General features: G+C 41.0%; 1 protein-coding gene across 5 annotated transcripts in view; it reads right to left on the reverse strand.

Moving 5' to 3' along the window:
* The window catches only part of LOC134321360 (GRAM domain-containing protein 2A), a 64,087-nt gene that overhangs the window by 12,595 nt on the left and 29,470 nt on the right, over positions 1-22,022 (reverse strand). For all 5 annotated transcript variants that reach the window (XM_063003095.1, XM_063003104.1, XM_063003113.1 and 2 more), the window contains 5 exons: positions 21,865-21,922; positions 18,928-19,000; positions 18,213-18,316; positions 15,190-15,288; positions 424-495 (listed from right to left, as the gene is read on the reverse strand). In XM_063003095.1, the coding sequence (XP_062859165.1) occupies positions 424-495; positions 15,190-15,288; positions 18,213-18,316; positions 18,928-19,000; positions 21,865-21,922 (406 nt within the window). The remainder of the gene's footprint in view (positions 1-423; positions 496-15,189; positions 15,289-18,212; positions 18,317-18,927; positions 19,001-21,864; positions 21,923-22,022) is intronic.

The raw sequence follows: 22,022 nt of genomic DNA on the forward strand, positions 1-22,022 counted from the left end.
ACAGACAAGGATAAGCAGCATCACACTACAGACAAGGATAAGCAGCTTCACACTACAGACAAGGATAAGCAGCATCACACTACAGACAAGGGTAAGCAGCATCACACTACAGACAAGGATAAGCAGCATCACACTACAGACAAGGGTAAGCAGCTTCACACTACAGACAAGGATAAGCAGCATCACACTACAGACAAGGGTAAGCAGCATCACACTACAGACAAGGATAAGCAGCATCACACTACAGACAAGGATAAGCAGCATCACACTACAGACAAGGGTAAGCAGCTTCACAATACAGACAGCAATTCCTTCACCAAGGTCTTAACCTCACACGATAATATTGTTATTGAAAATTTGTAGACCAGTTTCATTAGGCACAGTGTAATACATTTCTCGTGCACATGTGCATGTTTGTTTTACCTGCAGGTGGGTGCAGATTCTCCTGAGGACGTCGTACACACTGTCACGAGACAGGAGTGACACAAAAACATACTGCAGAAACAAAAGTAAAGAGCTGTTAACATCAAATGCTCTGGCATATAATTATGATTTACAAATTAACTTAAGCTCATAAGAATCCTTTATTTTAAGCTTGTAAACCAGAAAAATTTGAAGGCCACTTTAGGAACACCATAGTAATACTGGGTTTGTCCCATTCAACCATATTCCAAAGATGTTTGTTTGTGTTTATGTTTAACTGGTGGATTGTGGAACATTGTATTATCCTGGAATCAGCATTAGAGCAAGAAACATTGTGGCCATAAAATGCACATGCTCAGCAAAAATGTTGAGATAGGCTGTGGAATTCCAACAATGTTTATTGGCAAATTGGCAAATTTATCATCTCTGTCATCTTAGAATCTTGTTCCTGGCGTAAAGGAGTGGAACCTGGTATGGTCTTCTACTGTTGTAGCCATTCTCAAGGTTTAATGTGTTGAAGATATTTGTACTCCTCAACACACTTGTAAAGAGTGGTTGTTTATGTTATTGGAGCTTTCCTGCCAGCTCGAATGTGTCTGGCCATTCTCGTCTGAGCTCTCTCATTATAAAAAAAAAACATTTCTGCATGCAGAACAGCTGCTCAGTTTTTTAATTGCACTATTTTATAGAAACTTTAAAAAATTGCTGTACGGGAAAACCCCAGGAGATCAAAAGCTTCCTACATACTTCTGGTCATTCTTAATTCTTACCAGTTCACATTTTCCAGTTTGAACTGTGAACGATCAATTAATGTTAAAAATAAAGTAATGTTGTTAAATAAAGACATCATGATCAAACCGCATAGATAGATAGATAGATAGATAGATGGATGGATGGATGGATGGATGGATGGATGGATGGATGGATGGATGGATGGATGGATGGATGGATGGATGGATAGATAGATAGATAGATAGATAGATAGATAGATACAGGATGGAGGATACAGAAGGTTTTTAAGTTTGTGCTTGAAAGTTTGTGAACCATTTAGAATTTTTTATATTTCTGCATAAATATGACCTAAAATATCATCAGATTTTCACACAAGTCCTAAAAGTAGATAAAGAGAACCCAGTTAAACAAATAAGACAAAAATGTTGTACTTGGTCATTTATTTATTGAGGAAAATGATCCAATATTACATATTAGTGAGTGGCAAAAGGATGTAAACCTTTGCTTTCAGTATCTGGTGTGATCCCCCTTTGCAGCAATAACTACAACTAAATGTTTCCGGTAACTGTTGATCAGTCCTGCACACCGGCTTGGAGGAATTTTAGCTCATTCCTCCGTACAGAACAGCTTCAACTCTGGGATGTTGGTTGGTTTCCTCACATGAACTGCTTGCTTTAGGTCCTTCCACAACATTTCGATTGGATTAAGGTCAGGACTTTGACTTGGCCATTCCAAAACATTAACTTTATTCTTCTTTAACCATTCTTTGTAGAACGACTTGTGTGCTTAGGGTCGTTGTCTTGCTGCATGACCCACCTTCTCTTGAGATTCAGTTCATGGACAGATGTCCTGACATTTTCCTTTAGAATTCTCTGGTATGATTCAGAATTCATTGTTCCATCAATGATGGCAAGCCGTCCTGGCCCAGATGCAGCAAAACAGGCCCAAACCTTGATACTACCACCACCATGTTTTACAGATGGGATAAGGTTCTTATGCTGGAATGCAGTGTTTTCCTTTCTCCAAACATAACGCTTTTCATTTAAACCAAAAAGTTCTATTTTGGTCTCATCCGTCCACAAAACATTCCTCCAATAGCCTTCTGGCTTGTCCACGTGATCTGTAGCAAACTGCAGACGAGCAGCAATGTTCTTTTTGGAGAGCAGTGGCTTTCTCCTTGCAACCCTGCCATGCACACCATTGTTGTTCAGTGTTCTCCTGATGGTGGACTCATGAACATTAACATTAGCCAATGTGAGAGAGGCCTTCAGTTGCTTAGAAGTTACCCTGGGGTCCTTTGTGACCTCGCCGACTATTACACGCCTTGCTCTTGGAGTGATCTTTGTTGGTCGACTCCTGGGGAGGGTAACAATGGTCTTGAATTTCCTCCATTTGTCTGTCTGACTGTGGATTGGTGGAGTCCAAACTCTTTAGAGGTGGTTTTGTAACCTTGTCCAGCCTGATGAGCATCAACAACTCTTTTTCTGAGGTCCTCAGAAATCTCCTTTGTTCGTGTCATGATACACTTCTACAAACATGTGTTGTGAAGAGCAGACTTTGATAGATCCCTGTTCTTTAAATAAAACAGGGTGCCCACTCACACCTGATTGTCATCCCATTGATTGAAAACACCTGACTCTAATTTCACCTTCAAATTAACTGCGAATCCTAGAGGTTCACATACTGACGAAGCCGGTTTTGTTTGTTTTTGTACTTCAGCGCATAAACATCTTAATTATCCAGAATTAAAACCGTTTTCGGTCCGCACGAAGCGCGTTTGTGTTTGGTTGTGTTCTGTATTTCAGCTCTTAAAACACCTCTGTTTTGTGGGGAGTTATAACTGTTTCTGTTCGTAGGAAGCGCGTTTATTTGTTTTGTACACCAGCGCATAACACCGTTCTCCTTTAGAATTACAGCCGCTTTTGTCCGAACGAAGCGCGTTTGTGTTTGGTTGTGTTCTGTATTTCAGCTCTTAAAACACCTCTGTTTTGTGGGGAGTTATAACCGTTTCTGTTCGTAGGAAGCGCGTTTATTTGTTTTGTACACCAGCGCATAACACCGTTCTCCTTTAGAATTACAGCCGCTTTTGTCCGAACGAAGCGCGTTTGTGTTGGTTTGGTTGGTGGTTTTTGTATTCCAGCTTATCATCGCCTGTTTCATCCGGAATTAAAGCCGTTCTTCTGTGACTACCAGCAGAAGCGCCGGTGAATCCAACATAAACATCATCTCCAACTCATCTTGTAAAGCTAAGTACATTTCTTTGTTATTATGGCCCCAGCAGGAGCATTATATCCATGTTCCGAGTGTAATATGTTCAGTTATTCCTTCTCCGTGTTTAGTGATAACTTTACATGTGATAAGTGTAGATTAGTTGTTAGTCTGACGGAGAAGATCTCAGTGTTAGAAGGGCGCATTCGGGCTTTAGAACAGACTACTACTAGTGAGGACTTAGATTCAGCTGTAGCAGCCCCGAATGCCAGCAGTTCAGGTATAGAACCCCAGACTCCGGCATTAGAGCCCTCACAGCGGGGCGACTGGGTGACGTCTCGGCGACATAGTCGTAGGGCAAAGCACCGACCATCTCAGTTGCACGTGTCCAACAGGTTTTCCCCACTCAGTGAGCCACCCGCTGAGCAGCCTGTTAATGTAAGTGCTCTGGTTATAGGAGATTCTCAGCTCCGACACGTGCGTATTGCAACCCCCATAGAGACACCAGCAACCATAGTCACCTGTATTCCGGGGGCCAGGGCGCCTGACATCAGAGCAAACCTGAAAGTGCTGGCTAATGCTAATCGTAGATTTTCGAAGATTGTTATCCACGTTGGCACTAATGATGTTCGTTTACGGCAGTCTGAGGTTACTAAGAGTAATGTTAAAGAGGTGTGTGAGTTAGCTAGGTCGATGTGTGAGTTAGCTAGGTCGATGTCTGAGGCAGTAGTGTGCTCTGGTCCCTTACCGATTCGACCCAGTGGCGAAACCTACAGCAGGTTGTTGTCGCTGAACCGCTGGATGTCTAAATGGTGCTCAGAAAACTGCATTGATTTTGTAGATACAGTGTATCACAAAAGTGAGTACACCCCTCACATTTCTGCAAATATTTCATTATATCTTTTCATGGGACAACACTATAGACATGAAACTTGGATATAACTTAGAGTAGTCAGTGTACAGCTTGTATAGCAGTGTAGATTTACTGTCTTCTGAAAATAACTCAACACACAGCCATTAATGTCTAAATAGCTGGCAACATAAGTGAGTACACCCCACAGTGAACATGTCCAAATTGTGCCCAAATGTGTCGTTGTCCCTCCCTGGTGTCATGTGTCAAGGTCCCAGGTGTAAATGGGGAGCAGGGCTGTTAAATTTGGTGTTTTGGGTACAATTCTCTCATACTGGCCACTGGATATTCAACATGGCACCTCATGGCAAAGAACTCTCTGAGGATGTGAGAAATAGAATTGTTGCTCTCCACAAAGATGGCCTGGGCTATAAGAAGATTGCTAACACCCTGAAACTGAGCTACAGCATGGTGGCCAAGGTCATACAGCGGTTTTCCAGGACAGGTTCCACTTGGAACAGGCTTCGCCAGGGTCGACCAAAGAAGTTGAGTCCACGTGTTCGGCGTCATATCCAGAGGTTGGCTTTAAAAAATAGACACATGAGTGCTGCCAGCATTGCTGCAGAGGTTGAAGACGTGGGAGGTCAGCCTGTCAGTGCTCAGACCATACGCCGCACACTGCATCAACTCGGTCTGCATGGTCGTCATCCCAGAAGGAAGCTGATGCACAAGAAAGCCCGCAAACAGTTTGCTGAAAACAAGCAGTCCAAGAACATGGATTACTGGAATGCCCTGTGGTCTGACGAGACCAAGATAAACTTGTTTGGCTCAGATGGTGTCCAGCATGTGTGGCGGCGCCCTGGTGAGAAGTACCAAGACAACTGTATCTTGCCTACAGTCAAGCATGGTGGTGGTAGCATCATGCTCTTGGGCTGCATGAGTGTTGCTGGCACTGGGGAGCTGCGGTTCATTGAGGGAAACATGAATTCCAACATGTACTGTGACATTCTGAAACAGAGCATGATCCTCTCCCTTCGAAAACTGGGCCTCATGGCAGTTTTCCAACAGGATAACGACCCCAAACACAACCTCCAAGATGACAACTGCCTTGCTGAGGAAGCTGAAGGTAAAGGTGATGGACTAAACCCAATTGAGCACCTGTGGCGCATCCTCAAGTGAAAGGTGGAGGAGTTCAAGGTGTCTAACATCCACCAGCTCCGTGATGTCATGATGGAGGAGTGGAAGAGGATTCCAGTAGCAACCTGTGCAGCTCTGGTGAATTCCATGCCCAGGAGGGTTAAGGCAGTGCTGGATAATGGTGGTCACACAAAATATTGACACTTTGGGCACAATTTGGACATGTTCACTGTGGGGTGTACTCACTTATGTTGCCAGCCATTTAGACATTAATGGCTGTGTGTTGAGTTATTTTCAGAAGACAGTAAATCTACACTGCTATACAAGTTGTACACTGACTACTCTAAGTTATATCCAAGTTTTATTTCTATAGTGTTGTCCCATGAAAAGATATAATGAAATATTTGCAGAAATGTGAGGGGTGTACTCACTTTTGTGATACACTGTAACTGGTCCACCTTTGAGGGAAGGCCTGGTCTTTTGAAGCGGGATGGTGTCCACCCCACGTGGGAGGGTGCTGCTCGCATTTCTTGCAGCATAGGTGACAGGCTTTACCACCGCGTTAGTGTAGCGGCAGATAGTGTTAAATGACTATCCAGAGCCAAGACCAGGCAGCAGACTAACAGGCCTAACCGACTGTCTGCGAGTCGCCATCGGACGTCACCCGGAATCCTTAGGTCACAAACCATTGAGACTGTGTCTGTTTACCGTGGCAGGTGTAAGCCAAAACAAAATCAAAAAGTATGTCATAATAACTTAATTAAAATTAATCTAAATGAGCATCATGAAAACCATAGTAAAGCTAAACTAAAGTTAGGACTTCTAAACATCAGGTCACTTGCATGCAAAACAGTAATTGTAAATGAATAATAATAAGATAATAGTCTTAGTGCACTTTGTTTAACTGAGACCTGGGCTAGACCTGATGAGTATCTAGGTTTAAATGAAGCATCTCCTCCGGGTTACAGTTATGAACATAAGCCACGTCTTAGTGGTCGTGGTGGAGGAATAGCCGCAATTTATGACAAGGACAAAGGTCTCACTGTAAAATCAACTCCCATAACAAACTCGTTTGAAGTTCTTATCTCTGACATAACCAATAAATGTTCATCTGATAAAACTAGTATGTTTAAGCTGGTTACTGTTTATCGACCCCCTGGTCCTTACTCAGAATTTCTTAACGAATTTGCCGATTTTCTTTCTAAATTAGTTTTATCAACTAAGAAAGCTTTAATTGTTGGTGACTTTAATATCCATTATGAGGATAAATGTAATCCACTCAAAACTGCGTTTGATTCTATTTTAGAATCTTTAGGCATCACCCAAAATGTAACAGGACCCACTCACCGCTGTAAACATACCTTAGATTTAATACTTACTTATGGTATAAACATAGACAACCTGGAAATTGTACCACAGAATGACTTAATCTCTGATCACTCTCTACTAATTTATGAAGTGTCCCTGTCCAATAATATACAGCAACCGCATAGTTTTAAATGTAAGCGCACTATTACATCTGCAACTGCAGCAGCGTTCATAAACTGCCTACCAGAATTACCAAATATACCAGCATCAGAACCTAAAGAACTAGATCAGGCAACTCAAAACCTAGAGACTGTATTGCGCACAACCTTAGATAACGTAGCCCCACTCAAAACTAAACTGATTAGGGAGAAAAAACTTGCTCCTTGGTACAATGACCACACATGCGCACTTAAACAAGCAGCACGGAAATTAGAACGCAAGTGGCGTCACACTACACTAGAAGTGTATAAGATTGCTTGGAAAGATGCTCTAACTGAGTATAAACATGCACTTATAAAAGCTAAATCTTTATATTATTCATCCCTAATAGAGAAAAATAAAAACAATCCCAGATTCCTTTTTGAGACAGTGTCCAAATTAACTAAAAACGTTAATGAAACTGAATCTAATATACCGCCTGACTGTACCAGCGATGATTTTTAAAAATTCTTTAATGACAAGATAGAAAAAATACGACTTCAGAGTCAGAGTGTGTCACTTGCCAATGTTAAGTATGGACTCACTCCGAGCAGCATTGGTGATAACAGTGGTGATAATAGTAACGAGTTAATCCAACTAAATTCCTTTAATCCAATCTCCCAAAATGAACTAACTGTGTTGATTAAATCATCGAAGTCATCATCGTGTATACTCGATCCTGTTCCAACTCGTTTACTTAAAGATTTACTCCCAGCTATTGTAGAGCCCCTGCTTACATTAATCAATGCATCCCTTAGCCTTGGGTACGTACCTAAATTGTTTAAAAGTGCTGTTATTAAACCACTGATTAAAAAACCTAATCTTGATCCACATGTACTAGCTAATTATAGGCCAATTTCAAACCTTCCTTTTGTCTCTAAGATATTAGAAAAAGTAGTTTCCAAACAGTTATGTTCTTATTTGAATGAAAATTGTATTCATGAAAAATTTCAATCAGGATTTAGACCCAATCATAGTACCGAAACCGCATTAATTAGAGTAGTTAACGAGTTGTTAATGTCTTCTGATAATGGATGTGTCTCTTTTCTTGTTCTATTAGATCTTAGCGCAGCGTTTGATACGGTCGATCATAACATTTTACTGGAGAGGCTAGAAAATACAGTAGGTGTTAAAGGACTCGCACTCTCTTGGTTTAAATCATATCTGACTGACCGCTCTCAATTCGTTTATGTAAATAATAAATGCTCGGAAACTACAAAAGTAAAGTATGGTGTTCCACAGGGGTCGGTACTGGGACCGCTATTATTTACACTCTATATGCTTCCACTAGGTGAAATTATTCATAAACATGGCATAAACTTTCACTGCTATGCAGATGACACACAGCTGTATATATCAGCCAAACCAAATGATACTGACACAATCAGTAAGATAGAAGATTGTGTAAACGACATAAAAAACTGGATGTCGTGTAATTTTCTTTTACTTAATTCAGATAAAACAGAGGTTTTACTTGTTGGCTCTAAAGCTGCAAGAGACAAGTTGTCTAACCTGGTGCTAAACTTAAACACGTTCTCTGTTACTCCCAGCCCAGATGTAAAAAACTTAGGTGTCACAATAGATTCAGATCTCTCATTTGATACACACGTTAATAATATTACTAGAGTTGCTTTCTATCATTTGCGTAACATTTCTAAAATAAGAAATATACTATCTGTTAATGACGCCGAAAAACTGATCCATGCGTTTATAACTTCTCGGTTAGATTATTGTAATGCTCTTCTAACTGGATGCTCTGGTAGATCCTTAAACAAACTCCAGTTAGTTCAAAATGCAGCAGCTCGAGTGCTAACTAGAACTAAAAAATTTGACCATATTACTCCTGTTCTATCATCTCTACACTGGCTGCCAGTTAAATTTCGCATTGATTACAAAATACTTTTACTAACTTATAAAGCGCTACATGGTCTGGCTCCACAGTATCTGAGTGAACTTATTAATCACTACAGCCCAGCGCGTCCACTTCGTTCACAAGATGCAGGGTTACTTATAGTTCCTAAAATTAAAAAGATCACGGCTGGTGGAAGAGCGTTTTCCTACAAAGCTCCACAACTCTGGAATAATCTTCCTGCCTCTATTCGGGATTCGGACACAGTCTCAATGTTTAAGTCTAGACTGAAAACATATTTATTTTCTCAGGCTTTTGATTAATATAGACAAAGGCGCAGAGCTTGGGGGTTCTTGGTCATAGAAACTTGTGGTGATCAGGGATGTTGGGTTGCTGTCGTTCTGCCTCTCTTGTCCGATCACTCAGGTTTGGTGACGGTGGGGAGATGGGCGCTGATGTCCTGTGAAAGCCTTCATGACCTTGTTACCTGCTTGCTCTCCCTTTTAGTTATGCTGTAATAATTAGGGCTGCCGGAGTCTAAAACTCTCTGTAAAACTGTTTGTCAACTAGCATTGTACATTATTAACTACATTCTCTGCTGTTTTACCCCGAGGGCATTCTGATGGAAACCTGTTTACCCGCCGAGGTTAAGGATTGAAGTCGAGACTGCCGGGACAACGATGCTGCTCCTGTCAGATGTGACGGGTCTGGAGTAATTGCAACGACAAGAAATCACTACAGACTTTATTGAAGACTAGAGCGGATAACAACTCTATTATTATTTAATTGTTTATTTATCTATTTATTACCAGTTATGACTTTTAGATCATTTAATTCTGTGTTTGTATGATTTGTGTAAATCGTGTATTTATTTAAAGTATCCTCCAGGCCACCCATGAAGGATGGGCCCTGCTGAATCTGGTTCCTCTCAAGGTTTCTTCCTGTAATTTTCAGGGAGTTTTTCCTTGCCACAGTCGCCCTCGGCTTGCTCAACAGGGGTGTTTGTATCTGTTGGTCCTGGATTTTGTAAAGTTGCTTTGAGACAATGTCTATTGTAAAAAGCGCTATATAAATAAAGTTGACTTGACTTGACTTGACTTTTGCCACTCACAAATATGTAATATTGGATCATTTTCCTCAATAAATAAATGACCAAGTATAATATTTTTGTCTTATTTGTTTAACTGGGTTCTCTTTATCTACTTTTAGGACTTGTGAAAATCTGATGATTCTGTCTGGTGATTGTGCTGTACATGATCAAATTGTACTATTGCAGAAATCTAGGTCAATCCAAACAGTGGTTCTGTTAAAACAACAGCACAATAGTTTAAATGACTGATATGGTACTGATAAAATGAGGGTTTATAATCCAGCAGTTCAAATAGTATTTGTGTACAATGGTGCATCTTTGATCCCAAAGCACTGCATTACCGGTGACTGACTTTTTATAGTTACTCATTTTCTTTTAGTCATCGTTTTGAGAACTGCATAGTTGCTAATACTGTAATACAGAACAAAAATGCAGTTTGTCACATTAAAGGCTCCTGTGTGCCACACACCCCTCTCCGTGAGCACACTCTGTCTTTTGCCATGCCTCTCACTGATTGGTTCATTTGGACTGATTAGCTCCAGCTGCCCTCTACTTAAGAGGGGAGCTGGAGAACAGACTTTGGAAGCTATTTTCTCTGCAACTCTTGATGTGGTTAGGATTCAGACCTGGTTTGATCAGTTTTTGTCTTGTTGCTCTTGTTTGACTTGTTACTCTTGTTAGCCTGTTTAGCCTCTTTAGTCCTTGTTAGCCTGTTTAGTTCATGTTAGCCTGTTTAGTCCTTGTTAGCCTGTTTAGTCCTTGTTAGCCTGTTTAGTCCATGTTAGCCTGTTTAGCCTCTTTAGTCCATGTTAGCCTGTTCAGTCCTTGTTAGCCTGTTCAGTCCTTGTTAGTCTGTTTAGTCCTTGTTAGTCTGTTTAGTCCTTGTTACCCTTGTTAAGTCTTGTTAAGTCTTATTAGGTTTTGTTTAGTTTTGTCAGTCTTGTTTGCTCCGTTTGTCTCGTGCTGTTTAGTTAATAAATCTTAGTCTATTAGTACATCTCTGCGTGTGTGTCCGCCCCTTTGTCCTGTCTTAGCCCCACGTTACATAATAGCTTCCCTTTTTAGGACACAGCGAGATGTCGTTTGTTCAAAAATTCCCTGAATTTGACTCCATGGGGTTTCCTCAGACCGTCCCGCTCTGTAGGCCAGATCCTTATGATGGAAGCGACCCTTGGGCCTTGGGCTTCCTTCTTCAGAGACTGCTCTACCTGCAGCACCTTCTGGACCCCCAGCCAGCTGAAGCAGACAAGGTCCTGTTTATGATGTCTAGACTGAGGGGTGCAGCTCGTGAATGGGCTAAAAAGCTCTGTTGTGAGAAGGGAGCTGAGCTGAACTCGGTTAAGGTGTTTGAGGGCCTTATGAGTCAAATGTACAGGAAAGAACCCCTATGAGTTTGGTATAGGGAAGTTTGCCCAACCTCCCGTGCCCATTGGAGACGCTCCACGCAGCAAAGCGCCCACTGTAGCTTATGCCCGGCATCCAGTGCCTGCTGGGGATGTTAAAATTCCCCCAGTGCCCACTGACTATGTGGTCCGGGTGCCAGTGCCCGCTCAAATTGCTCATGACCATCCCAAGTCTAGGTTAGGAGCCACTAAGGATAATTTGATTAGTCCTGTGCCTTGTAATGACCCCAAAGGCTCTGGGGGTCCTTCTGTTTGTTTGCCGGCTCCAGTTCTGTGTACTCAAGTTTGGGTCAGTCCTCTGCCGGTTCCGTCTGTTTCATTGACTCCTAGTCAGTCTGAGTCTTTGTCTGGTAAAGTCTATGTCCATCCTCTGCCAGTTCAATCCATGTCCTGTTCGCCAGTTCTAGCTCGTCCCACAACTATGTCGAGTCCAGTTAATTCTGTCCGTCCATTGATTTTGCCTGATTCAACTAGTCCTACTTTGTCTGGTCATACTTGTTCTGTCAGTCAGCCGGTCATGTCTTGTCTTGTCCTTGTCCGTCTGTCCAGATCCATCCTGTTTCATTGTCAGATTCCATTAGTTCAAGTTTGTCTGATCCAGTCAGTCTGTCATGTCCTGTCCTGGTCTGTCTGTCCAAGTCTGTCCTGTGTCTAAGTCAGTTTCCATGAATTCTAGTTTGTCTAGTCCTGTTCTGTGTTCGTCTGTCTCTATCGGTCGTAAGTATCAGTCAGCAGGTCAGGGTTTCAGAAGTGGTCTGTTTGTGCTTTTGGGCCCTCCTGCCACCCAGGCAGAGTCAAGCAGTTCCAAGTTTTTGCCAGTTGGTTCTCCCTGTACTCTGCTGCTACAGTCACCAGTTAAAACTCCAGGCTTCAAGCAGCTGATTCAAGATGCCTCTTCAGGTTCCAAGCAGCTGATTCAAGACGCCTCTTCAGGCTCCAAGCAGCTGATTCAAGACGCCTGTCCAGGGTTCAAGCAGCTGATTCAAGATGCCTCACCAGGCTCCAAGCAGCTGATTCAAGACGCCTCACCAGGCTCCAAGCAGCTGATTCAAGACGCCTCACCAGGCTCCAAGCAGCTGATTCAAGACGCCTCACCAGGCTCCAAGCAGCTGATTCAAGACACCTCACCAGGCTCCAAGCAGCTGATTCAAGACGCCTCACCAGGCTCCAAGCAGCTGATTCATAAAGATTCTCCAGTGTTCTCGCAGCTGATTCATGAAGATTCTCCATGGTCCAAGCAGCTGATTCAAGAAGTTTCTCAAGAGTTTTCGCAGCTGACTCCGGACGCCTCTTCTCAAGGGTCCTCGCAGCTGACTCTGGACGCCTCTTCTCAAGGGTCCTCGCAGCTGACTCCGGACGCTTCTTCTCAAGGGTCCTCGCAGCTGACTCCGGACACCTCTTCTCAAGGGTCCTCGCAGCTGACTCCAGACGCTTCTTCTCAAGGGTCCTCGCAGCTGACTCCGGACGCCTCTTCTCAAGGGTCCTCGCAGCTGACTCCCGAAGCATCTTCGCCAGGCTTCACGCAGCTGGCTTCTGTTCTCAAGTCGGCGCCCCCCGATGGCGCTTCTGTTCTCAAGTCGGCGCCCCCCGATGGCGCTTCTGTTCTCAAGTCGGCGCCCCCCGATGGCGCTTCTGTTCTCAAGTCGGCGCCCCCCGATGGCGCTTCTGTTCTCAAGTCGGCGCCCCCGATGGCGCTTCTGTTCTCAAGTGGGCGCCCCCCGATGGCGCTTCTGTTCTCAAGTGGGCGCCCCCGATGGCGCTTCTGCTCTCAGGTCGGCACCTCCGGATGGTGCTTCTGAACTTTCGTTGGTGCCCCAGATGGCGCTTTTGCTCTCAAGTCGGCGCCCCCGATGGCGCTTATGCTTTCAAGTCGGCACCCACAGAGGGTGCCTCTGAACTCTCGTTGGCGCCCCAGAGGGCGCTCCTGCTCGCAAGTCGGCGCCCCCAGAGGGCTCTTCTACTCTTAAATCAGCACCTCCAGAGGGTGCTTCCGGCTCCTCGTCAACACCCTTTGATGGCGCTTCTGAACTCTTGTTGGCACCCCTAGAAGGTGCTTCCAAATCCTCGTCAGTGCCCCCCGACGGTGCTTCTGAACTCTCATTGGCACCCCCAGGCGGCACTTCCGTTCTCGTGTTGGCACCCCCAGCTGGTGCTTCAGTCCTTGTTTCAGCGCCCCCCGACAGCGCTTCAGGTATCAAGTCGGCACCCCAAGTTGGTGGTCCTCCTCAAAGGCTCCTCACAGCGTTCCAGGTCTTTTGTCTGCGCTTCCAGACAGCACTTTTGGTATCCGGTCGGCAGCCTGCGTTACAGCACTTTTATCATGCCTGCCTCGGAACTTACTGAATTACTTTAAATTTGCCCCACAGGGCCCAGGACCTCCTTGTTTTTGGTTTATAAAGGCACGCCAGGAGTAGTGCCTTTGGGAGGGGGGCGGGTTTGGGGGTTCTGTCACATTAAAGGCTCCTGTGTGCCACGCCCCCTCTCCATCCTGCCATGCCTCTCACTGATTGGTTCATTTGGACTGATTAGCTCCAGCTGCCCTCTACTTAAGAGGGGAGCTGGAGAACAGACTTTGAAAGCTATTTTCTCTGTAACTCTTGGTGTGGTTAGGATTCAGACCTGGTTTGATCAGTTTTTGTCTTGTTGCTCTTGTTTGACTTGTTACTCTTGTTAGCCTGTTTAGCATGTTTAGTCCTTGTTAGTCTGTTCAGTCCTTGTTAGTCTGTTCAGTCCTTGTTAGTCTGTTCAGTCCTTGTTAGTCTGATTAGTCCTTGTTTGTCTGATTAGTCCTTGTTAGTCTGTTTAGTCCTTGTTCATCTGTTTAGTCCTTGTTACCCTTGTTAAGTCTTATTAGGTTTTGTTTAGTTTTGTCAGTCTTGTTTGCTCAGTTTGTCTCGTGCTGTTTAGTTAATAAATCTTAGTCTATAAGTACATCTCTGCGTGTGTCTGCCCCTTTGTCCCGTCTTAGCCCCACGTTACACAGTTGCTCTGCAGAATAACTATTGTCTTTGATAAAGACGAATAAAGCTTATAAAAATATATAAAAAATGAAGTCAATTCAAGTAAATATTTATGTTTTGATCTTTTTTTTTTTTTCTTAAAATAAATGGAATTTACCTACAGGTTATTTTTTTCTACCACACTTTTAGTGTGAGGAGCTATTTCAGAACGGCATGGTGGCACAGCCAGAAAGAATAGGTGCTACAAAGCAACCTGAGCCTTTAGCCACTGTCTGTTAAGCTTCTTATCTTCTCTCTGAGTAGCTTTCCTTTCACCCACCCAGGTTTTTTTCCATCTCCAAAAAAACATGCAGAAGTGGAACAGACTGGGTGCAAGTGAATGAATGTCTTAGTGTGTATTGTTCTGTTGATAGATTGACTCCCTGTTGAGAGTATATATGTTTCCGGGCACACCACAACCTTAATAAAAATAAACAAATGAATCATGATTAAGCAAATGAATATATGCAAATACATGCTGTGAATCTTCTGTTCTACTCTCTCTTAAAGGTCTTTTATTGGATTCAGATTTGTTGAATATTTGAATGAATGAATAAGCTCAGTTGATGTTCTAGTTCATTCCAAAGCTGTTTAGCGGGGCTGAGGTCAGGGCTCTGTGCAGGCCACTGAAGTTTTTAAAACCAATATTTTCGTCATGTCTTTATAGAGCTTGCTTTGTGCACAGGGACACAGTCATGCTGGAACAGGTAAGAAACTTTTCTAAAATGTTGCTGCAAAGTTGGAAGCTTATTTCCTTTATATATAGATTTCTTACACCTATCAGCAACTGTTGTGGCTGTCCCAATGCTTTTTGTCCATATAGTGTATTTTTTCACCTAAAACTGAAACTTTTGACCAGTGTTGTGTGACTGTGTGCCCTACTGTTGCATAACTTGGTTAATAACATGATTCAGTAATTACATGAATAAGCAGGTGTACCAGTGTTCTTAATTACGTAACAGGTGAGTGCATGTTCATGTATTATAAAAAACCTTTTGACTAGTGTCTGTGGTGATAGCCAGGCCATTAGGAACCAAGCCAGCTGTTTTGTGCTTCTTCACAAGACGAACTGAAACTACAGGGATAGCCACCTGAAACAGACACAGAAGGAAAAAATGATATTTAAGATAAGTGTCATTTTTAAATGTAGCAACTGTGAGCAATTTCCTGTAACATGCTCCAGGGCTCATCCCATCGTGATGTCGTTGTCCTCAGAATGAAAACAAGGTAAAACTAAATAACAATTTTGCCAAGCAGAAAAGTAAATATACAAAGAGAGATTAGGCAGTAGGTCAGAATTTTAGGATGTACTGGGTCTGTGTTCTACTGACCTGTGCTCCTATTGATCTGAATAAACTGAAGGCCTGATTCAGGATCTTATTCAGCTTAATAAATATGGACTTTGATTTAATGGGGTAAAGTATCAAAATGAAACTACTTCAGCACTGCAGTGAAGTACATTTCTATGTATCTAAAATTCACATACATATTTCTTTTGCTCAGTTCTATTCAGTGTATTAAAACAATCTATACCTAGCTATGTTTAGACATTTTTCTTACTGTGTGTGATCAACTGCCAAAATTGGTCAAGTTCACAAAGTAGGGCAAAGAATCTGATTCTAAACACTGATAATTGACTTAATGCCAAAGCTCTGAAGTCAGTTTTACACAGCAAAAAGCATTCACCTCAGTGATTCTTTAGAACACTTCTCTACAGTACATACACGGGGTTATTTATGTATGAATTATATTTATATCAAGAAACCTTCTGTGTGTTTTATACCATATAAAAGAGCGCAAGTGTACCAGAAACAGTATCTATTTAGTAAGTCTAGCAATCTTATTTTGTATTAAAATCCTACTGTAGCCACTGTTTCATAATCCAGTTAAAACTCACTCACTCACTTTCTTAACCGCTTATCCAATCAGGGTCGCGTGGGGGTGCTGGAGCCTATCCCAGCTACTCAATGGGCGCAAGGCACACAGTAACACCCTGGACGGGGCGCCAGTTCATCACAGGGCAGACACACACATACACACATACACACCCATTCACTTATAGGGCAATTCAGCGTCTCCAATTAACCTGACTGCATGTTTTTGGACTGTGGAAGGAAACCCACACAGACACGGGGAGAACCTCCAAACTCCACAGAGAAAAGACCCGGACCACCCCGCCTGGGAATCGAACCCAGGACCTTCTTGCTGTGAGGCGCCCCAGTTAAAACTGAAAAATTAATTAAATGATTTTTATTTAAAATAAGTGAAATTTTATTTAGTATAGTATTTTGTAAAAAAGTATTAATCCTTTTAGATATAAGCTGTTCTTAAAAAACTGCAAACCACATGCTACTGTACAAGGTATTATGTCAAAATAGTGTAAAACTGGTGGTGTAAATCTAATATGGCACGCTACTGTTGCCTTTTTGGCATCCAGCAGACGCTTTTATCCACAGAATTGTAACAGTATACAGTCTAAGCAATTGAGTGTTAAGGACCTTGCTCAAGGGACCAGCAGTGACAACCTGGCAGTGGTGAGCCTTGAACCAGTGACCTTTTGATTACTAGTCCAGTACCTTAACCGCTAGGCTACAACTGCCCTACACTACATAGTGCATAAAGTTGACCTATACAAGACAGTAACCTGATTGCTGGAGCTGTGCATCACTAAATACAATATTATGCTTTCTACAGTATTTAAATGGAGCGTTGAACCATGCTGTTTTCACCCTGTTTCACTCCACTGACTGAGTTGATAAATAACAGTAACAACTGTTTAACCATCGGTTCAAAAACTCATAAAACCAGCTTAACAGGCAGTATGTATTTTGCTTAGCTTCTGAAGAAGGATGTGACATTAACAGGGTAAATGCTAAACCTGCTGTTGATCATAAACCAATATTTTGTCAGCCTGCCACAGACAATGCACTGATAAACACTCCAATGCTGAAGCAATGCTAATGCTTATTATACTACTTTAATGATAAGATTTTAATGTATTTGTGCACAATTAAGCAACATGTACATATTAACATGTACAAGCAATATGTTAAAAGGGATATAGTATGTAACTTTTCTCGTATTTCTCCCATTTTGCCCACCTTCTCACTGCAATCACAACATTCTCTGTATACACAATGCCTGTTTAACCACAGAATGGCAAAGGCCTTCTCTGCCACAAAGGCATCAAACCAGCCCTCTTGCATGCCAGGAAAAGTAAAAATTACTTAAGCTATGTCATAAAAATGACTCCCCATCTGGTCTTCCCTTTCTCAGACAAGACTAATCGTGTCTGAGATAACTTGGGTCTCTGCAAAGGTGGGCTAGATCATTGAAAGGCAGTATAAGAAAACCAAAATTAGATCCCTTAATAATACCAGTACACACTGATTAACATTTATAATCCTTTCAGCGTTCGTTTATATACTTGCTACTTGTATAATTGTTTTTCCAGCCTTCTGTTCTATTAAAGTATCATTTTATTACAAATATGATATTTTGTTGCATAGAACTAAGCCACTATTATATAGCTTATATTGCTATTTAAAACTTATTGTGATTTTCTTTGTTACACTTCACTGTTTTCAATTTTAGATCGAGATTAAATAGTGCTGAGTACATGTGAAGAGAATTAGCACTAATGAGAGCACTATCCCTTGGGATGTGCGAATTTTTCAGAACTACAAAGCACTGACATGTGGTTCCTGCTGCTGGAGGAAACAGATTGACCCATTACAGCTGTATAATGGTACTATAATAGCAGTTGTGGCCTAGTGCTTAAGGTACTAGACTAGTATTCCGAAGGTCGCTGGTTCAAGCCCAAACACTACCAGGATGCCAGTGTTGGGCCCTTGAGCAAGGCACTTAACTTAATTGCTTAGACAATATGGTGTCACAGTACTGTAAGTCACTTTGAATAAAAGCGTCTGCTAAATGCCGAAAATGTAAATGTACTGAAATAAATAATCAAAACAGTGGATATAGGCTATATGATCCACTGCATTCCATGGCTCACCTTAATATCTTTGCCAAACAAGTTTGCGTAGAAACACAGCCAGTTGCGGGAGATGTAGAGTCGTCCTTGCAGCAGGATATCTCTCAGGAGAGCACATGAGTACACTGACAATTTGAACAAGAACATACATGACTTATGAAGTTGTTTTAGGCTTTAAAGTAGCCTAAATAAACCCCAAACAATTCTACTTTTCAATTTTCAATAGGGTTCAAGTCAGGAGACATTGAAAACATTTGCATAAATAATAAATAAATTTGCATAAAATCTAGCATATTGGTCATGTTTTCATGGTAGTTCTGTCTCTTCCAAATGCCTTTTAATGTTGTAGGAAACTGTACTTACTTACACTACAGTTTTCTTTACAATTTCTCTATTAGAAAGACTTATTTCACGAGTTATAATAGTCTCCTTCTTTTGTCAGCTGCATTTTTCTCATTACATCATTACAATAGAAATATACTACATCTTGCAGTGTAGGCAATGTCCTGACCCAGAGAGTGCAGTAATTGTCTGTTCAAACATTGCTTTTAAACAGATGGGGGGTTGGCCCACCAGCCAATAATCTAGTAAACTGTTCTAATTGGTAAATTAGGTATAGGAGGCTGATGAAGTTTACACAGCAACAGATGGGCTCCAGTCATTAAACCTGTACTTGCAAAGTTAATTTATGGTAGGAGTAGCTGAACATGAGTAAGTGAATAATCTTGTACTATACCTTTCATTAGGATCTCCTCTGAGGGAACACTCTGGAACAGTTTGTGGTACTGAGAGTTGTACTTGCTGACAGTCTGTGAAGGGGGGGACAGGGTTGCTTAGTTAGCCAGAAATTGTTGTTATTGCCTGTCTGCTTTAAAAGAGCTAATGTCCTTATTAGAAAGATTAGATTGTGGAGCAGGCTAGACATCTTCCCAGTATAATGTGTCTACACTCTATCAGCACTCCATTATAATGTGCCAAGTATTAGCTGAGTTTGAGTGACTTCCAGTGATTTCACCTGATAAACACATTCATTCTGCTTTTTATTTGAATGAAGTTCCATCTCATATATTTAAATACATTGATATCAAATATAATTTGATTTGTACAACCTGGGGTTAATATAAGTACTTTGACTAATCAAAAATTATGTAAACATAATTGAACTATCTACAGATGCCCCACAAGACAGCTTATGATACATTACCCCCTTAACTTAGAACCCAATTTCCTTTAAATTTAGTTATGCTCAGTGTCTTTCTTTTAACCCAACATCCCAAGCATCCTGATTCTAAAACAATCCTAAATTTAAACCCTTCTCAGATCCTGTTTCCCCTGATCCTGTACTGCTTTATCTCTCCAACATCTGCTAATTAGCATTCCTTGGGAATGGAAAGTCTCATGCCTTCATCTCAAATGGAAACAAGCAGATTTCCACATGATAAAAACCTTACTAAACACTATCAGTGAACTTTATTTGTACCCATTACTTAATGTTTAACCATTTAATTGCATAAAAGGAGGTGAAGCACTAACTCACAGAATAGTGGTGTGGTGAAAGAAAGGAAACACAACAGAAGACAAGAACAGGATATGTGAAAAAAATGTTGCAACAAAGAAAAACATGACCTAGCTGCATCATTCTGTAAACACATCTGTTAATTTTTTTTCATGTGTCTTTAATAACCACACAGTAGCCACAGTAAAATTTATATACATTGTTTAGAAATACAATGTAGTATTTAATTAACTGTTAACCAACAAATAGGTAAATGTTACTTGTGGAAAAAGAGAATGTACTGTGACCAAATGTTCCTTGAGCATACTCAGCCTACTAGTACCTGAACAGCTGGTACTCATATAATATAAAGACTGCATTATTTTTTTGTGAGGTTAGGTGATTGTACCACCTGGGATTTGTATTAATATGACTAAGAACTTAAATTTTAGTCAAAATGTAAGACAAAAAACACTTAAAAGAACAATAAAATACAGCTTAGTAACCCACTGTTGGCAGCTGTTACAGCCTGTTGTCTGTATTATAAATTGGTGTAACAAGCCCATCTTCCATTGAACTAGACTGGGGGCCTCAGTTACAGAATCATATCTGAGAACTTGGTTATCACAGGTGCTCTGAGCAGCTTGCCATATTGTGACAGCCAGTTTTTTTGCCCTACCCTCCATCGCAGACCTGAATGCTTTATGTATTTCATTTGTTATTTTCGTTCCGTTATTTAGGCCATCTCCAATCTTTTTTTCCAAGTTAGAGTTTTATTCTATCTTGGCTAAGCATCCTGTAAATTGGGTTCATTTGTAATCCTTTATGTGCAGCGGTACACCTGGTGCCTCAGTGGTGAGACACGATCTGCTTTATTCACAACCACTGACTTCTGTAACATAGTCACATAGTGCTGCTTGACATGGAAGTGTGGCTGTAGTTTTATGTTTTTCTTCATGATGGGCTAAGCAAAGTATTAGGTATGTTCAGTTAATTTGATAAAGTCTTTTTTTCTAGATCTGTGCGTCTGTAAGTAAGATCAGTAAGATTCCTGATTTGTTTTAAATATTTATTGACTTCATTTTAATTTGCTTAAATCACTGGTTGTTTAAGACACACTAAGCATAAAGCTAATTATTAACTATTTAACTGTCAGTTAAAAATCTCAGTTAAATTAATTTCCATCAGTGGAGGTTTGATTGCAATTAAAAGCGCAGCTACAGTCTAAACAGAGTAAGAGTAATTTTTTTTTTAACCAAAATTGCAACATACCTTGAACACTTGAACCTCTGGGTTGTGTTTATACAATGCAGCTGAACAAATTAAGGGTTGTTATTAAGTTCTTAATGGTTTAATTATGTTGTAACCCAACTTTAGGTCATATAGACTAGCAGTAGGTTTTAAGATCAGCAATATTATGTACAGGTTGAATAACTGTGACATGGCAATACAATATCCTGCTACTTTAAAGTGCTCCATCATTCATGAAATGCAGGAATGGATGTTTAGTAATAAATGAAATGAAGTTGACCAGACAAAACATGAAATGTCTCAGGTTCATCCTGTCAGCAATCAAATAAAAGTCATAGTAAATGTAAGAAACTCTTTTTTTTTTCTTTATTATTAGCATTTTCCATGCTGTCCCTTTTCTGACTTTTTCAGATTTGGGGTTGTACATACAGCTATGTTTAATGTGCAGTTAAAAATAGGCTGTGCTGAAGGATAAGGATTGTTATCAAATAGCTTTATTTAAAATCTTACACTAGTGATAATAATGGTTTGCATCCCTTTGAATTTACATGGCTTTTATTAAATAGCCAGCACAGTTTCAGTGTAACATGATATAAGTGATGTTACATACTAGCTCCATGCAAAAATGACTGACCACCCTTAAAGCCAGCATAAGGAAATATGTAAAAATGCAGAACATTTCCATCCAGGCCCACAGTACTTTTTCTGTAAAAATTTTTGTTGTTGAGCAGGTTTAACTACAAGGTCTATAGGATATGATTGTTTACTTTCACTCTCAGATTCCAGTAAAGACTGAATGACATTTTAAAGGATGAGGAAATGTCTGAGTTTTTGTGGTTAATGTCATTTGTGTGCCAACTTTTTTTTTCCTTAAAAAAAGGTTAAGAAACACTGCCTTGAGGTGTCATGTAAATGACAAGTACTCACTGATCCCCGGTAGCACTTTTTCACATCTTCATATGAGAGATCATCTATCAGCTGCAGCCTAGGAAACATAGACACACACACAAATAAAGATTAATAACTTACATTAAATAGTTTTTCACGCAGTCTTTTTCAGTAAACCTTATATTTGTTTCTTAATA

The sequence above is a fragment of the Trichomycterus rosablanca genome, chromosome 1 (assembly GCF_030014385.1).
Source record: "Trichomycterus rosablanca isolate fTriRos1 chromosome 1, fTriRos1.hap1, whole genome shotgun sequence".
NCBI classification, from domain to species: Eukaryota; Metazoa; Chordata; class Actinopteri; order Siluriformes; family Trichomycteridae; genus Trichomycterus; species Trichomycterus rosablanca.